The sequence below is a fragment of the Perca fluviatilis genome, chromosome 7, assembly GCF_010015445.1.
Source record: "Perca fluviatilis chromosome 7, GENO_Pfluv_1.0, whole genome shotgun sequence".
NCBI lineage: Eukaryota > Metazoa > Chordata > Actinopteri > Perciformes > Percidae > Perca > Perca fluviatilis.
The window spans coordinates 36,833,270-36,850,165 of record NC_053118.1 but is presented as its reverse complement, the minus strand read 5'-3'; the positions used below and the strand labels follow the sequence as shown (position 1 = coordinate 36,850,165).

General features: G+C 43.4%; 1 protein-coding gene across 1 annotated transcript in view; it reads left to right on the top strand.

Moving 5' to 3' along the window:
- LOC120563048 (protein asteroid homolog 1-like) overlaps positions 1-8,665 on the top strand; it is a 10,568-nt gene extending 1,903 nt beyond the window's left edge. Inside the window, 6 exon segments of the mRNA XM_039807054.1 lie at positions 2,595-3,375; positions 3,377-3,446; positions 4,465-4,764; positions 5,634-5,838; positions 6,576-6,720; positions 7,882-8,665. Of these exon segments, the coding sequence (XP_039662988.1) occupies positions 2,595-3,375; positions 3,377-3,446; positions 4,465-4,764; positions 5,634-5,838; positions 6,576-6,720; positions 7,882-8,335 (1,955 nt within the window). The 3' untranslated portion in view covers positions 8,336-8,665.
- The last annotated feature ends 8,231 nt before the right edge of the window (positions 8,666-16,896 follow it).

Below are 16,896 nucleotides of genomic sequence, written 5' to 3'. Positions count from 1 at the left end.
CTTAGCAATAAACCTCATTTATTTAGGAAACGATACCTAATCCTTGAGTTAAAAAAGCTGAAATTATGACTTATTTATAATATTAAAGGAAGGACAATCACAGAAGGGTCAACGTTCAGTCAGGATACTGTTTCGAAACATTTCAATTTCTTTTTCAAATGCTAAATTTTTTTACAAAACAACCCCAAATTCAATGAAAGATCTGATCTTCTGTTGTACTTTAAGGCATGGATACCCGACAGATATTTAGAAATGATGGTCGGGGTCAGGTCGGGCTCGGTCACATCAGCGCGATAAGGCATTTGTTGTAAAATGGTGCTGCGGCTCCCTTAAGAGAGCTCAGTGTGTGAGTGTGTGTGTGTGTGTGTGTGTGAGTGTGTGTGTGGGTGTGTGTGTGTGTGTGTGTGTGTGTGTTGTGTTGTGTGTGTGTGTGTGTGTGTGTGTGTGTGTGTGTGTGTGTGTGTTTGGTGTGTGTGTGGGTGTGAGGTGTGTGTGTGGTGTGTGTGTGTGTGTGTGTGTGTGTGTGTGTGTGTGTGTGTGTGTGTGTGTGAGTGTGTGTGAATGTTGTGTGTGTGGGTGTGTGGTGTGTGTGTGTGTCTGTGTGTGTGTGTGGGTGTGTGTGTGTCTGTGTGTGTGTGTGTGTGTGTGTGTGTGTGAATTGTGTGTGTGTGTGTGTGTGTGAGTGTGTGTGTGTGTCTGTGTGTGTGTGAATGTGTGTGTGTGTGTGTTGTGTGTGTGTGTGTGAATGTGTGTGTGTGTGTGTGTGTGTGTGAGTGTGTGTGTGTGTCTGTGTGTGTGTGTGTGTGGGTGTGTGGGTGTTTGTGTGTGTCTGTGTGTGTGTGTGTGTGGGTGTGGGTGTGTGTGTGTGTCTGTGTGTGTGTGTGTGTGTGTGAATGTGTGTGTGTGTGGGTGTGGGTGTGTGTGTGTGTCTGTGTGTGTGTGTGTGTGGGTGTGTGTGGTAAGTGGGCAGAAGAGAGATAGAGGAAGAGGAAGCAGACGTGTAAATGCAGCCGGAGCAGAGTTGGTGGAATAAGTTTAACTTTTGTACCCAGTGTGTGTGGTGTCAGACTGAAAGCCAAGTTCATTCATCTGCTCACCAGAAACAGGATTTTAACCCCGACGTTATTCATTTTATACCGTGGGCCCTGGAGGTAACCAGTCTCCTCTGGTTTTCTGACCACGGTCAGAAACGATGCAATCAGGAAAGGTTAACACATTGAACATTTTAAATTTAAAACAGCTTATTAACGTGAGCTTGTTGCCCCGTGTGCACTGATGCGCTCATTTAGGGGACCACTAAGGTCTATATAAAAGAGACTTCAGATACAGTATTAGGGGACCACTAAGGTCTATATAAAAGAGACTTCAGATACAGTATTAGGGGACCACTAAGGTCTATATAAAAGAGACTTCAGATACAGTATTAGGGGACCACTAAGGTCTATATAAAAGAGACTTCAGATACAGTATTAGGGGACCACTAAGGCCTATATAAAAGAGACTTCAGATACAGTATTAGGGGACCACTAAGGTCTATATAAAAGAGACTTCAGATACAGTATTAGGGGACCACTAAGGCCTATATAAAAGAGACTTCAGATACAGTATTAGAGGACCACTAAGGTCTATATAAAAGAGACTTCAGATACAGTATTAGGGGACCACTAAGGTCTATATAAAAGAGACTTCAGATACAGTATTAGGGGACCACTAAGGCCTATATAAAAGAGACTTCAGATACAGTATTAGAGGACCACTAAGGTCTATATAAAAGAGACTTCAGATACAGTATTAGGGGACCACTAAGGTCTATATAAAAGAGACTTCAGATACAGTATTAGGGGACCCTTAAGGTCTATATAAAAGAGACTTCAGATACAGTATTAGGGGACCACTAAGGCCTATATAAAAGCATCCAAAAAGAAGCATGTCATAGGACCTTGAAATATAATTTTTCGGGCATTTCTGCCTTTAATCACCTGGACAGCTCAGACGTGAAAAGGGAGCGAGAGGGGGAGGATTTGCAGGATATAAACCTCTTTATATAAGTTCGCACTCTTACTGGCTTACGGCTTCTCTTATCACAGCTACGCAGATGACACCCAACTAATTCTCTCCTTTCCGGAGTCTGAAACTCAAGTAGCAGCACGTATCTCGGCCTGTCTGACTTACATCTCTTCTTGGATGTCCACACATCATCTGAAACTCAACCTTGACAAGACTGAGCTCCTTTTCCTTCCAGGGAAGGGCTCTCCTACCCAGGACCTGACTATAACAATTCAGTCAGGAGAGACTTCGTTTGCATGATAAAATGTACCAAGTCTTTTGGAGATTAGACTCTGCCTAGACACTGGTGGCGGCGGAGAAGGAGACCGGAGACCAGAACAAAGAGGCAACGGATCGTTTAGTCAGTTCGTTTAGACTGCAGCGGGGGTTGCTTCAGGGGGGACACTCCAAAAAATGCAACGGGCCTGCGGCGAAAAGTTGAGACCGACTCAACTTTTGGAGAAACGTAACGTAACAAGCAGGATGTTAGTCTGTCAGCAATGTGCTTTTAAACGTGTACCTTGTGTTTCTTTTGCTTGATTGGTCAGGTCTGGATCAGAATCACGGCGGGGAGTACGCTGCCTTTGAGGCGCTGATTGAGAAGTTCATCAAAGCCCTCAGAGACTGCCGGATCACGCCGTACGTGGTGCTGGACGGAGGCTCGGACTACACGGACAAGAAGCTGGAAACTGTGACCGAAAGAGCCAAAGATCGCATCATTAGAGCCCATCAAGCGGCCGTAGAGGGCAGACACAAGGGCATCCTGCCACAGCTGGTCAATGTGATGTTCAAACAGACGCTGGCGCGGCTGGAGGTCCCGGTGGCTAAGTGCTACGGAGAAGCTGACCAGGAGATCGCCGCCCTGGCCAGCGAGTGGAAGTGCCCGGTGCTGTCCAAAGACAGCGACTTCTACATCTTCGACCTCCCGGGGCCGGTGGGGCTGCTGCCTCTGTCCGACTTCCATTGGGACGCGGTACAAGGGAGCGGCTCGCAGAGCTACATCCCCTGCAAGGGCTACACCACATCCAGCTTCTGCATCGTCTTCCAAATCCAGCGCCAGATCCTGCCCGCCTTCGCCGCTCTGGCAGGGAACGACTACGTGAAGCTGCAGAGGAGGGAGTCGTCCATCAAGTGGGCTCAGTTCGCCGGTCCAGACAACGGCGGCGGCGACGGCTGGAAATCGAGCCGCCTGGAGGGGCTGCTCCGCTGGCTGAGGCGCTTCAACGAGCCGCGGGACGCCTTCAAGGCGGCGCTGGAGCTGATGGGAGGACTGAGCGAGGACAAAAAGAAGGAGCTGATGCAGGGTTTGCATCTGGGCATGGAGGAGTACACTCCCTCCCAGCTCCCTGAAGAAGTTCTTCCTCCATGGGATGGTGCCACCGTTCCCAGCTGTGGAAAAGGTAATAAAATCCTTTAACGATCAGCTGATGAAATAGTAAGCCTGATTATCTATTAGGGCTGCAACTAACAATTATTTTCATGGTGGATTAATGTGTGGGTTATTTTCTGAATGAATAGATTAGTTGTTTGGTCTCTAAAATGTCAGAAAATTGTGAAAAATGTGGATCAGTGTCGATCGAGCCCAAGATGACGTCCTCAAATGTCTTTTTTTGTAGATTTTATGGGCCCATTTTCCTTAATAAGTCATAAAATCTCACCTTGGACTTTGTTTTATTGAGCTAAATCATAGTTTTTAGAGCTGCAAAGATTATAGATTACTCAGCTATTAAATTAATCGCCAACGATTGCGATTCGGTTTGAGTCAACAAGGTTAAAACTTTTGTGATGTCAGCTTGTTAAATATGAATATTGTTCTAGTTTCTTCTCTCCTCTGTGACAGTAAACTGAATATCTTTGAGTTGGGGACAAAACGAGACATTTGAGGACGTCATCTTGGGCTCTTTGGGAAACACTGATCCACATTTTTCACCATTTTAGAGACCTAATCCAATCATCCAGATAATAATCTTTAGTTGCAGCCCCAGACCAAGCATTTAAACCTTATATGAAAAGTAAAAGACATGTAGGTGTATAACATATCATATTGATTCCTCAGACAACTATACGATATCTAAAAGTGTCACGATATGATTTTAATTTGGCTCAATTCAGAGGCTTGCGATCGATATGAGACGATAATACTATTAATGCCTATTTAACACATTCGTATCAACTCAAACAAAGCAATTAAAATATGATTTAACATTTTTGTAACTGAGCTCTTCCAGACATTTTAATTACAAACAAACATTTCTTTTAAATAAAAAGAATAAATATAAAGTAAAGGGGCAACTTACAGACGATTCATTGGATCGTGGCTCACTGAATCGATACCGTTACACCCCTATAATATAGGTAACATAAGGTTGTTACAGTCGAGAAATATTCTCAGTTTGTTGTGTGGTTCTGTCCTAAAAGGTGGCGGGTCGTGTCCCAGACTGGGTCCGGCTGCCGCTGACGCAGGCCCGGCTGCCTTCAGACATCTTGGACGTTCTGCTGCTGCGCAGGAACTCGCTCAACAACTGCGTGGACCACGGTGACACCCCCAGCTCTCACCTGACGTCCTGGCCGCTGCGCCAGCTGATGTATGGGCTGCTGCTGGGCGAAGGAGAGGAGGTGATGGAGCGAGACAGAGACGGCCTGCAGATCAATTTCATCCCAGTCAAAGCTGTCGTCCCAGACTCCTGCCGGTACCTGAAACTCAACTCGCTGGATCAGGTGAATCTTTTAGGGGTTTTATCCCTTGTGTTGTCTTCCCGTCTGCTATGCCACTTTTTGTTTACATGCAATGTAACCATACAGGACAGTTGTGCACCTTCAGCTTCCATCCACTAAAAGTTCTGTTTTTGCCGCTGACAGACTCAGATTATTATTCTAAGTGTCTGACAACATTATGGAAAGGATCCCTACAGAGATAGACCTTTTAGTTAAAGAGTAAGATCCTTTTAGTTTAACATGAAACAGCCCCGAAATCACCATCACCAAACTACACCAGACTCCATGTAAATAATCAGGACTTTTAGCGTGTATAGAGCCAGCATATCTCCACCAGACTCCATGTAAATAATCAGGACTTTTAGCGTGTATAGAGCCAGCATATCTCCACCAGACTCCATGTAAATAATCAGGACTTTTAGCACATTTTATTTTTTTAACACACTTCTTTCAAAGTGGACAGAAACTAAATAAAACTATCAAAAACCGTCTTGGTTCATCTTTCCACTGTTCTAACAATCACCACTCTGGTTTGGTTGAAATAAACCCTTAATTCACCCATTTACATGTAGAAATATGCTGGCTCTATACACGCTAAAAGTCCTGATTATTTACATGGAGTCTGGTGGAGTTTGGTGACTGTGATGTCGGGGCTGTTTCAGATTAAACAGAAAGGATCTTACTCTTTAAAAAAAAGGTCTATCTCTGTAGGGATCTTTTCCATAAAACCCACCAGACTCCATTTAAATAAACAGTACTTTTATCATCCTAAATCAGACTTCTATCTATAAAAAGGTCTATCCCTGGTATATAACATCTTTACGTTGAATTACTCCGTGTTAACTCTTCCTCCTCCTGTGTGTTGCCCCCAGGCGGAGCCCTCTCTGTGTCTGCAGGTGTTACTAGAGGCTCTGGGCGTGACAGAGGCCTCTTTGAGCAACCTGCCGCCTCCGCTGCGCCTCCCGGTGGCCGCCACCTGCTACTGGCTGCGGAGCGCTCGGCCTCGGCCGGACGAGGCGCTGGTGAAGGCGCTGCTGCTGGGCCTGAGCACTGGAGACGCACTGAGACAAAGAGCAGGTAAGACTCTCAAACTGGTGATCATCTGAACAGCTCAGGGATCTGCCAAACTTATTTCACCTAGTCTGCTATACCCTGCTACGTCCTGCTACGCCCTGCAGTGCCCTGCTATGCCATGAACTGCTACAACTACTATCTCTAGTCACTGATCCATTATTTTTATTGTGATTATTATCGCCACTGTTCATCACACCCCCAACCGGCACCGTCAGACACCGCCTACCAAGAGCCTGGGTCTGTCCCAGGTTTCTTCCTGAGAGGGAGTTTTTCCTCACTATTTTATACCACTAACAAGGCTCAAAATAGCACCATACTTCCACGGTTAGTGGTATAAAATAGCGATTTATTTTTACTCTACCAGTGCCCCGAAAGGTAGCGTTAGCAGCTAATCACCGGTTCGCGCTAGCTTGTTTCAAGCTAAATACACATTCGATTAGCATGAAAACATTTCCCAGAGAACGGTTTACTCGGTACATATGTTATTAACCCCTAGGTTCATTGTCCTTTAACATGAACTCTGCTCCTTGGCTTGAAAGCTCTGTGTTTTAGGAGCCAAACATCCCCCCCTCCCTACGAGGATATTTACGCTCTTATACAGCAGCAGTCAATGTGCTGCTGACAGTAATAAATAATTGGATTACACACCAATTACAGAGCTTTACTTTTCAGACATATATGTACAAATGCTTCATGAGAACAGCGTGCAGTGACTGATGTGTGTGTGATGTGTGTTGCAGCTCTGCAGATTCCAAACCACCAATATAGGCAACAGCTGGACGTGGGCGTGGTTCACGCCATCAACCAATGGCAGAGCTGCCTGAGGGTCAGCATCCAGCTGAACCAGCTGCTGGGCTTCCCCTTACCTGAACCCCCCATCGCCAAGTGAGTCTACATACAGCGTTAGACTGAGCAGGAACTACAGCTTCTTCCTTGTACAATTTACAGCAGATGTTCTCTGAGAATCTCTTTTATATCCGAGCTGAACTGGTATTTTAAAGCCCAGTTCAAACCAAAGATTGTAAAATATGCGTCAAAGGCATAAGAAAAAGCAACAAAAACGTCGAGAAAAGCACCAAAAAGTTTTGACCCAGAAGGACAACAAATTCATGGTCGATTGGAAGACAACACAGGGGTTAACTGAAATTTCCTGAAAAATTGTTTCGTATCGTGAGTCAAGCATATCGTTAAAGCCGTAGACCAGTGGTTCTCAAGTTTTTTTCAATAATGTTCCCCCCCTTTGAACAGTGTTTTTAAGCCATGTACCCCCTAACCAGCGCAAATAATTTTTGGTAGAAAAAAAAGTCTCTATAAAGAGGAAGAATACAGCGATGTCAGCGATAGATTTACTAAACAACAGCCTTGGACCTGGAAAACATTTAGATGATGATGGAAAAGGGCAAAAAAACTTGGACAAAGACGGTAGAAAGAAGGAAGTGAGGAAAGAATAGGTCGAAAATAGTAACAAAAACTTTGAAAAGAGAGACACAAACTTCAAAAGGGCAATAAAAACTTTGAAAAAAAAATACAGTCGAGAGAAGGAAGGCAACACTAGGGCGACAAAAGTGACAAATAATTCCAAAAGAGACAAAAACTTTGAAGAAAAAAAGACAGTAGAAAAAAAGTAAGGAAGAAAGGCAAGAAGAGGTCAAAACAAACGACAAAACCTTCAAAAAAAAGTGACAAACTGCAAAAACAGAGACAAAAACATTGAAAAAAGTGGCAAACTTGGAGAAAATAAAGAAAGCAGAAGAAACTACAGCCTTGTAACTGAAAAACATTTAGCCAAAAAAATTTCACGTACCCTCTGCAGTCCTCCAAAGTACCCCTAGGGGGACACGTACCCCCTGCAGTCCTCCAGAGTACCCCTAGGGGGACACGTACCCCCTGCAGTCCCCCAAAGTACCCCTAGGGGGACACGTACCCCCATTTGAGAACCAGTGCTGTAGATTATATGCTTCACTTCATGATAAAATGAAATATGGACTCACAGGTGAGATGCTGGCTGATGTTGAATCTCCATCTTGTTCCTCTGATGTCGTCCAGGTTGTTTCAGGGGACGGTGATCCACCAGCTAGTCCACAGGATGAGGTCAGGAGCCAAAGTGAAGTCCTTTCCGAAGAAGGAACGCTCCAGTGCCATACTGTATCACACCATGCAGACCGTCGTCCACCAGTTCCACACTCAGGAGGCGTCTGCAGGCCCAGAGGACCATCAGCGAGCGTCGGCGGGGGCCGTGGCGGCTGCTCCGCGGCGCCAGCCTCTGGACGAGCTGACCGCCAACCTGACCGCCAACCTGCAGCAGCTCTTCCTCCTGTACGGAGACGGCGACGAGGAGGCAGCGACCGAAGCGTGCAGCACGGTCAAAGTGCAGGAGGATCTGCATCTAAGCGAACTGGTGTCAGTGAAAACTCGCTACAGAGCCAAGGAGAGAAACAACCGGTGCAGGAACCCAGAGCTGGCCCGCAAAGAGGAGTGCCGAGGCTGGGACCTGCTCTGAACTCCCCCGAGTCCCATTTATGGACTCTCGGAGCACTCACACTTCACTTTTTTCATTTTTAAACATTACCACGCCATTTATTAACTCTTTTAAAGCGACATGCGCTGATTTTAAAGCGCCATTCGCTCATTTTTAGCCACTTGGTCGCAGTGAATAAATCGGACATATGAGCTCCTTTTTACAGGTTTTATAAACTTATATACTGTCAACTAGAGCTGGGCAATATATCAATATTATATTGATATCGTGATATGAGGCTAGATATCGTCTTAGATTTTCGAAATCGTAATATCGTAAATGGCTTAAGTGTTGTCTTTTCCTGGTTTTAAAGGCTGCATTGGAGTAAAGTTATGTCATTTTCTGTGTTAACAGACTGTTCTATCTGTTCTATTATTTTTTACCTTTCCCCACTTAGTCATTATATCCACATTACTGAAGATTATTTATCTTAAATCTCATTGTGAAGATATTTTGTTAAAGCACCAATTGTCAACCCTACAATATCGCCACAATATCAAGGTATTAGGACAAGGTATTGGTCTGGGGCTGCAACTAAAGCGATATCTGATTTTCCCCATATCGCCCAGCCCTACTGTCAAGCCAGTCTCACGGCAGTTTGTGAAATGGTCACGTAATTGAATCTATTGATTTGTGTACACGGGGACGTTTATGTCGTTTTTTTAAATAATGTATTAAGAGCAACTACGGTAGCGAGTAGTATCAAAGGCCGAAATTCTGCATAGGGAGGTTGGTTGGGGGTGGATGGGTCAAACAACACAGGACTTTCACCCAGGAGACCGGGCATCGTGTCCCGCGTGTCACTTTTCCTAAACCCAACTGTCCCGTTGTTGTCCCGAGTCCCATTATTGTTTTCCTAAACCCAACCCGGAATTCTTCCGTGGGCCCATCACGGGATTTTCTGCGATCTTGTTCATTTCACGGAAAAATGCTTCCCATTGAAATACATTAGTTTAAAAAACGTGCTGACCATCACGGAAAAAAACTAGATAAACGTGTCCGTGTACACGAATCAATACATTAAAAATGACCTGACCATTTCACGAACTGCCGTGAGACCGTGTTGATACTGTATAATAGGGCTGTCACAATGAACGCGATAACGAGTTAACGCAAATTACTTTTAACGCCAATAATCTTTTTGACGCGCGATTAGCGCACGCGCGTTCTGTAATTTTGGGCCTCGGGCCGCTCCGTAGTTTGTTAAATAAGGAAGCGATGCAGCAGTAACGTTGTGGATGGCAGAAACGGAGCTCCTTGAGCGATAATGGAGAAAGAAAAGGGTCTTTTGAAAGTCTCAAAGCCGGTCCAGATGGTTCTTTCCACAAGACTAGCAGACCACTCTACATCTGGCTCCTTTTAAAAACTCACTCGCCCCTCCCCTCCATGAAGTACAGCTGAGCTGACGGGGCGAGTTTTAAAGCTTCGCCACTAGGGGGTGCTGCAGCACCTGAAGCACCTGAAGCACCTGCAGCACCCCCACTTACCGCGCCTATGTACTAAAGTGTTGTGCATGTACTGTCGATGTGAACTGAGTTATCACCGCAGTACGTCCCGTCTCAAATACCACTTGAGCATTAAAAACTGGAACAATATCCCTTTTGAAGTTTATTTAGATCAGATACAAAATGTGCATGTCCTTCAATAACTATTTGAGTAGAGATGAAAACAGAATAATTCAGACACCAAATGTATTATTCACATTTGAAATAGTTTTAGAATGAAATGTTCCGTTTAGTGGATGACCCCCACAGTGTTGCATGATGGGAGAAAACTTGGATGTTGAATTTGTTTTCCAGTCCAGAAAAGCGTCTTGTGACTCTCGGTCATTATTAACAGTGTGTAGCGTTGCTATTGGCCGTCGTAGCCGGGTTTACTTCCACATAAAGTTCAGTATAAACCGAAAAAAAACATCCAAATTAATAAGTGAAATTCAGTTAAAAGATGTCTGATTTCATGTTGGTCCTCTCCTGCATGATGATGTTTTTTTTTTATTTACCATCAGTGTGATTTATCAACAGTTGACTGCTGGTTTTAAAGTGTATTTAGATTTGTTCTGGTTCTATTTATAGCAGCACTTTTAACTTAACTTTTGTAAATCTTTTAAATTCAACTTTCTGAATGTCTTGTTCACATCTCTGCTAAATCAGGGAAGAATGTTTAAACCTTCGAAGATACAAATGTCACAGCATGAGGAATATGTGTAAAATTTTTGATAACGTTTTATATTTATCGGTTTATTTTTTTTTACATTGATTTGCACTCAATAAGGTGGGGAAGTAGGAATACACATGAGGAAATGCTTAAGCTCTTGTTTTTTATGTCTGATATGTGAATAAACTTGAAACTGTTCTGCCTCTGTGAATATCTGTTTAATATATCTACGCTCCTTGAAAATGAGCAAAAACAAAGTGAGCTTCTTTAAAAGATTTATAAAATTTAAGACAGACAGACAGACAGAGACACACACACACACACACACACACACACACAGCATTCCTGGATGGGAGAAAACCGTGCTCTGGTTTATTGGCATTTTCTTTAAACCAATCACAATCATCTTCTGCGGCACCGTTGTAAAATAGTCTCAGGAAGGAACTTGTTTTGGTGGAACGTGTGTACGTTCAAAAGTAGTTTTAGTCGTGCATCAGAAGACTCAGATTGGACAGATAGTCTAGCTAGCTGTCTGGATTTACCCTGCAGAGATCTGAGGAGCAGTTAACCATAGTCCTCACAAATCAGCCGCAGGTTAGAACGCCAACACAAAGAGAAAGAGGAAGGGGACGCACATCCGGCCGAAAAGAGGGACATCCGGCACCGAAGCAATCCCTGAAATGAACCTTCGTCGATATAGACTAGCCTCCACCTGCCCTGTTTAGTGTTTCTTTTGACCAGCCTGGTGGATTGTCTGGAATCTGTCGCCACATGCCCTATTCCTCATTCCACTTTACCTGACTGCCACACCAATCCTTACACCGTCCCACATCAGTGACTCACACTTGATTTACCGGTCCACTTTCTCTGTTTCTTGTCGGTTCATCATTGTTGCATTGATGTTTGGAGTTTTGTTACCTGCTACCTGTTGACTTCCTGCCTGCCTGCCTTTGGACTCTCGGTCTGTAAACCTTTTTAAAAAAATAAATCATTAAAGTAAACCAGTCTGCCTGCTCTCCTAGCCTGACACAAAAAAGCCTTGGGTCTTATTTCCATTGTGTCCTCTATTGCAGTACACCATGGCCGATTGAATTCTAAAGTGTCGAGCAAAAATGAAAATTAACTTTCTTCCTGGTATTCTCTTCGTGTCTCCAACCTGTTTTTCCTGTGCCTCAGGATCGCCAGTCTGCCAGCTCTGTCTGCTCCAGCTTCATCTTAGCCATCTCCATTTCTCCACATAGACAACTGATTCCCATTCTCAGACTGTTTCATACATCCAGGCCCAGACTGGAAGAACGCCCCAATCCCAGCAGGGCAGGTACACTGACGAGCACCCAACAGCTTCACCTGCATCTCAGCAGGATTTACAGCACAGGAACACTCAAAGCCAACAGCACAATAACTAGAAATAAATTCACCTGTATCTCAACAACACAGGATTTACAGTGCAGGTACCTCCCCAGAGGGGAGGGCAACATAAGAGGTTAAATGAGGGAAAATGCAGAAGTGGCCAGTTCGTACTGCCAGACAGCTCACACAGGATAATGGACTCACAAATGCATGACTTGTTGACAGGTGTAAAAAAAAAACACAGGCTAAAGTACCAAAACACAGGGACAGGGATCCAAAACCAGAAGACGAAGCAGGGTCATAAAACTCAAAAAGCACACAAGGAAACAACGTGGAACGCTAAAACAAATGAGAAGTGGCAAAAACATGCAGAAATAAACACAAAACCACACAAACATGACCTTATGATTCGGAGCTGGACATGACAGCATTGCTGGATCCGACGTGGACATGTCACATGATTCAGTTGCATTTAGCCAAAGACTGATTTTCTTACAAATTCCATCTTACTTTTTCCGTACAGCAAAATTTAAAAAAAATACAAAATACTTCAAAGTAATTAAATATGTATTTTAAATACGTTTAACTGAAATAATGCCCATCTCTCTGACAAATTATGTCTTTAGAAAGCAAAGCAAAATAACTTGAAAGCATTAGAAAGCATTGTTTATGAGACACAAATGATCGGAAATTGTAAATAAATATGTACACAGACAAGTGTTTTAATATTAGCTTATAATTTATTTCAGGAACCCAAATATATAGTAAAAGAAGTGGCACCAAAAATTACAGTGAAAAAATATTTTGTTTGACCACAGTATGAGGCTTTTTTGTTTCCAAAGTTGAGTAAAGTCAACTTATTGAAGTAACAGGCTTTCATGGCATAACAGTAAGCTGTTATAGAGATTTATCATCACACTCCACAGTTTATTTTTGCTTCAGCTGAGGTTCAGCTCTTTGGAAAGGTATGGGTCTAACTGACAGAGAGCAGCTGTCATAACTGAGCTGGCTTTAGCTCCCTTTCTTTGCACCGTGTCGATCACGTCTCGTGCTTTGTCTAATTGGGCTTTTGTTCTGATCAACTGCATTTCAGCATAATTTATCACACAACGCTGAAGAAGTTCATCCAGAAGCTGGTTTAGAACAGGTTCAGACACTCTGTTGACAAACTGTTTCCGAACTGAGAACAGCTTCTTATCAGCTGGGATGTTGTCCTCTGCTGGGACGCTGTCTACAGTGTTTCCTCTCCACATGATTAGACAGCAGCTTCAATCCTGAATCCGGCAGCTCGTTGTTACCCAGCTCCAGCTCTCTCAGATGGGAGGGGTTGGACTTCAGAGCTGAGGCCAGAGAATCACAGCTGATCTCTGACAAACTGCAGCCACTCAATCTGAATAAATAATAAAATTATGTTACTTTAGAAGACAATGTTGAAATCATTCAATGTTTTACATTCTGTTCAGAACTGAAGAAGGTTTAGATTGTAGAAGTTTAGAAAATAGAAACTCCAAACAACTGAACACACAGGATGACTGTAAAAAAACTGTAAAATATAAACAATACAAATATAAACAATACAAAATAAGAGCTCTCATCAATATTCATGATTACAAACTGCTACTTCAATAAAGACATATCAGTGGCATTGTGTTTACTCCATTCCTTCCCTCCTGCAGCAGCCTATGGAGCTGGAACAGTGACAGTGAAAATAAAATGAATTAAAGCTGCGAGCAACGATGGACGGGCCCTGGCGCCTCTGCGCGCGTCGGGGGTACCGGCAGATGCCGCTCCTTGCGACCATGCATTTGCGTGGCATTCAGATACCGCAAATCGTCACCAATGAAAAGGGAACTCCCCGCTGAGTTCAATGATACCTCACACAAGACTCTACGTCATACAGTTCATTAGCTGTGAAAGGGAGCGTGGCCAAAGCATAGGGGGCGGGCCAAACAATCACCAATGAAGAAGGAACTCTCTGCTGAGTTCAATGATACCTCACACAATACTCTACCTTAAACGGTTCAAATGTTATGAAAGGGGGCGTGGTCTGAGTAAGTGGGCGTGGTTAAAGTATAGGGGGCGGCTCAGTATCACATGTAGACCACACATTCTGAGTTTCATGTAAATCGGATGATGTTTGTCATGTTAGGTGCATTTCCTGTTGCCAGCGGGGGGCGCTATGACCAAAAGTCAATTTTGGCCTGTAGGTGTCCTCAGGACTGGACCCTCGTCAATCGTGAGAAATTTCGGGCAGATACGACAACGTACACTCAAGTTACAACTTCTTTGGTCATCGCTAAACACTCAAAATGGCCGCCACGCCACGCCCACACCGTCTGATGAAAAGTTTTTCTTTTAATAACTTTTCATCGTTAAGGTGTTGGGATGGTACAGACCAAGTTTGAAGTCCATCGGATGACATCTCTAGGAGGAGTTCGTTAAAGTATAGCACCTTGACTTTTAAGCCTACTTCCTGTTGCCACTAGGGGGCGCTATGACTTTAAGTAAATATCGGCCTTTATTCGTCCTCAGAGTCGGACTCTTATGAATCCTGAAAAGTTTCGAGCCAGTTGGACAACATACACTCGAGTTACACCCACTTCCTGTTTTGATGGCGAAACGCACAAAATGGCCGCCCCGCCACGGCCACGCCCTATGACGAAAAGTTTTTCTTTTAACAACTTTTCATCTTTAACTTCTTAAGATGGCACAGACCGAGTTTGAAGTTGATCGGATGGAATCTCTAGGAGGAGTTCGTTAAAGTACGACATGTGGAAATGGCCAAAATCACACTAATTTCGAACTTTGAAATCAAAATGGCGGACTTCCTGTTGGGTTTAGCACTGCAGGGGCTAAATTTTTTTAACTTTGTAGGGGGCGCTAGCGAGACATTTTTGCACGCCTATTCCCGAAACACTTCAAATACGTAAATTTTCACCAGACTTGATGCGACCGCCAATTTTGGTGAGTTTTTGAATATGTCAAGCCCCTCAAAAAGGCAATTCATTTGACGGGAAAAATAATTCCTTCAGTTCCAATAGGAAATATTTATTCATAATTCAAATTGAAAGTCCAATTTTTTTTTCCATTTGGCTTATCCATTTGGATTTAATATTTGGCTTTTCGATTCCAATTTAACATTGGCTTTTAATTTGGATTTCATATTTGGCTTTTTGATTTCAATTTAACATTGGCTTTTAATTTGGATTTCAATTTAACATGTCAATGTAAATGAGGAGGCGTGGCCCAAAGGCTGGTGGGAGGGTCTGAAATGAAAGGGGTGCAGAGGCACCTTATGAGCAGCAGGGGGAGCTGACTGCTGAGGAGTTTGCCTCGGCGGTGGACGAGGAAACATCAACTGTAACATCTACACATAAAATCTTGAAAAAAAAGAAAAAATCTTGTATCCTTTTCTGCGACATACTCTTCTCTACAACTAACGTTGCAGTCAACTAGTCTCATAAAATATAAAATGACTGAGGAAGCCTAGTGACGAGTCCATAGCAACCAGTTTGTGTGTTGAATTTGTGCCAATTGCACATTTTCTCCAATGTTGTCAGAAGCTTCAGTCTGACGGGACAGCCAGCTGATGGCAGCCGGGATCGCCTCCCTGCTGGCCGCTAGTGATGCTCACAGACACCGCTGTCAGCTGGAAGTCTCTCAATAGAATCATGGTTGATTTCCTGAAATATGGCTCGTTTGAACATATGGTCATCAATATTAACAAGGTTTAAAATGACCCATTTTTCAAATTTGGATATCGTTTCAAAATCGGAAAACAAATGAACGAAAAAGTAGCCTACACGGGCTGTACAAAAGGCCGTCAATCAGGAGTGATAGTTGTGAGTAGGCTACAGGTCACAGAATAGCGTGGACACGCACCTCACACCGCGCGCACCACCCGGAGAAAAAAGTGAGAGAGAGAAAAAGGAGAGGTCGCAGTTCGGATGATGACTACCCGGTTGAGATTGTGTGTGTGTGTGTGTCCTCGAGATCTGACCACACACAAACACACGTAGCAGAGCTACCCACACCCATGTTTCTACTGTTGCTTAATTAAATAAAACATCAAAAGAGAGAAGTTGTCTGAGTCGGGTTTTATACAGACACACCTGGGGCGAAGTTGGGAACCAGAATCAGCTTTAAATACAGTCCTAATCTAGTCCTCACTAACACGGGCCCAATTATAGTAACTACATGAAAACTTCACTGTTGTTGAATAAAATGTCGTTTGTGTTTAGACTACATCATCATTTTCTATCATGTGAAATAAGAGGCCAAGCCAGCCTGGTGGTGAAAGTGCAGACAGATGCTCAACAGTGTGCTCAAAATCAAAAAGCCAAAATATTAAATCCAAATTAAAAGCCAATGTTAAATTTGAATCGAAAAGCCAAATATTAAATCCAAATGGATAAAAATAAAATAATAATATTTTTAATTTGATCTCGCTTCGTTTTCTCTTTGGACTTTCAATTTGTCTTTGGACTTTCAATTTGAATTATGAATAAATATTTCCTCCATACACTTTACGTGAAGGTATCTACATAAGAGTGACATGACACTGTCATGAACGTGTCATAAACATTATAAACAAGTCATAAACGTTTATGACATAGCGCTTCTGTCAGTAAGTGTCATTCAGATTTGGCATGACAAGTTATGGTTAGGGTTAAGGCGCTGACACGCCAACCCGATTATCGGCCGTCGGACAGTCTGATGAGGTCGGTGACTCGAGTCTGTTCAGTGTGTTCCCTGCCGTCGTCAGTCGGAGTCGGTTAGGCTTCATGTGTCATGACAATGTCATGTGTTCATGACAGTGTCATGTCACTCTTATGAAGATACCTTCAAGTAAAGTGTTACCCAATTGTCTCATATTATTTTTCATGTCACTCTTTTTTCAGTGCCAGATTTTTTTAAGCTGGAAGTTTTTTTTCAATCTTTTTTTTCAGTTCAACATTTTGTCACCGTTTTGGCGTGGAAGGGGCAAGAATTACAATTTGCATACTTCTGAGTCAAGTCTTCTGGATCCACAGCCCGCT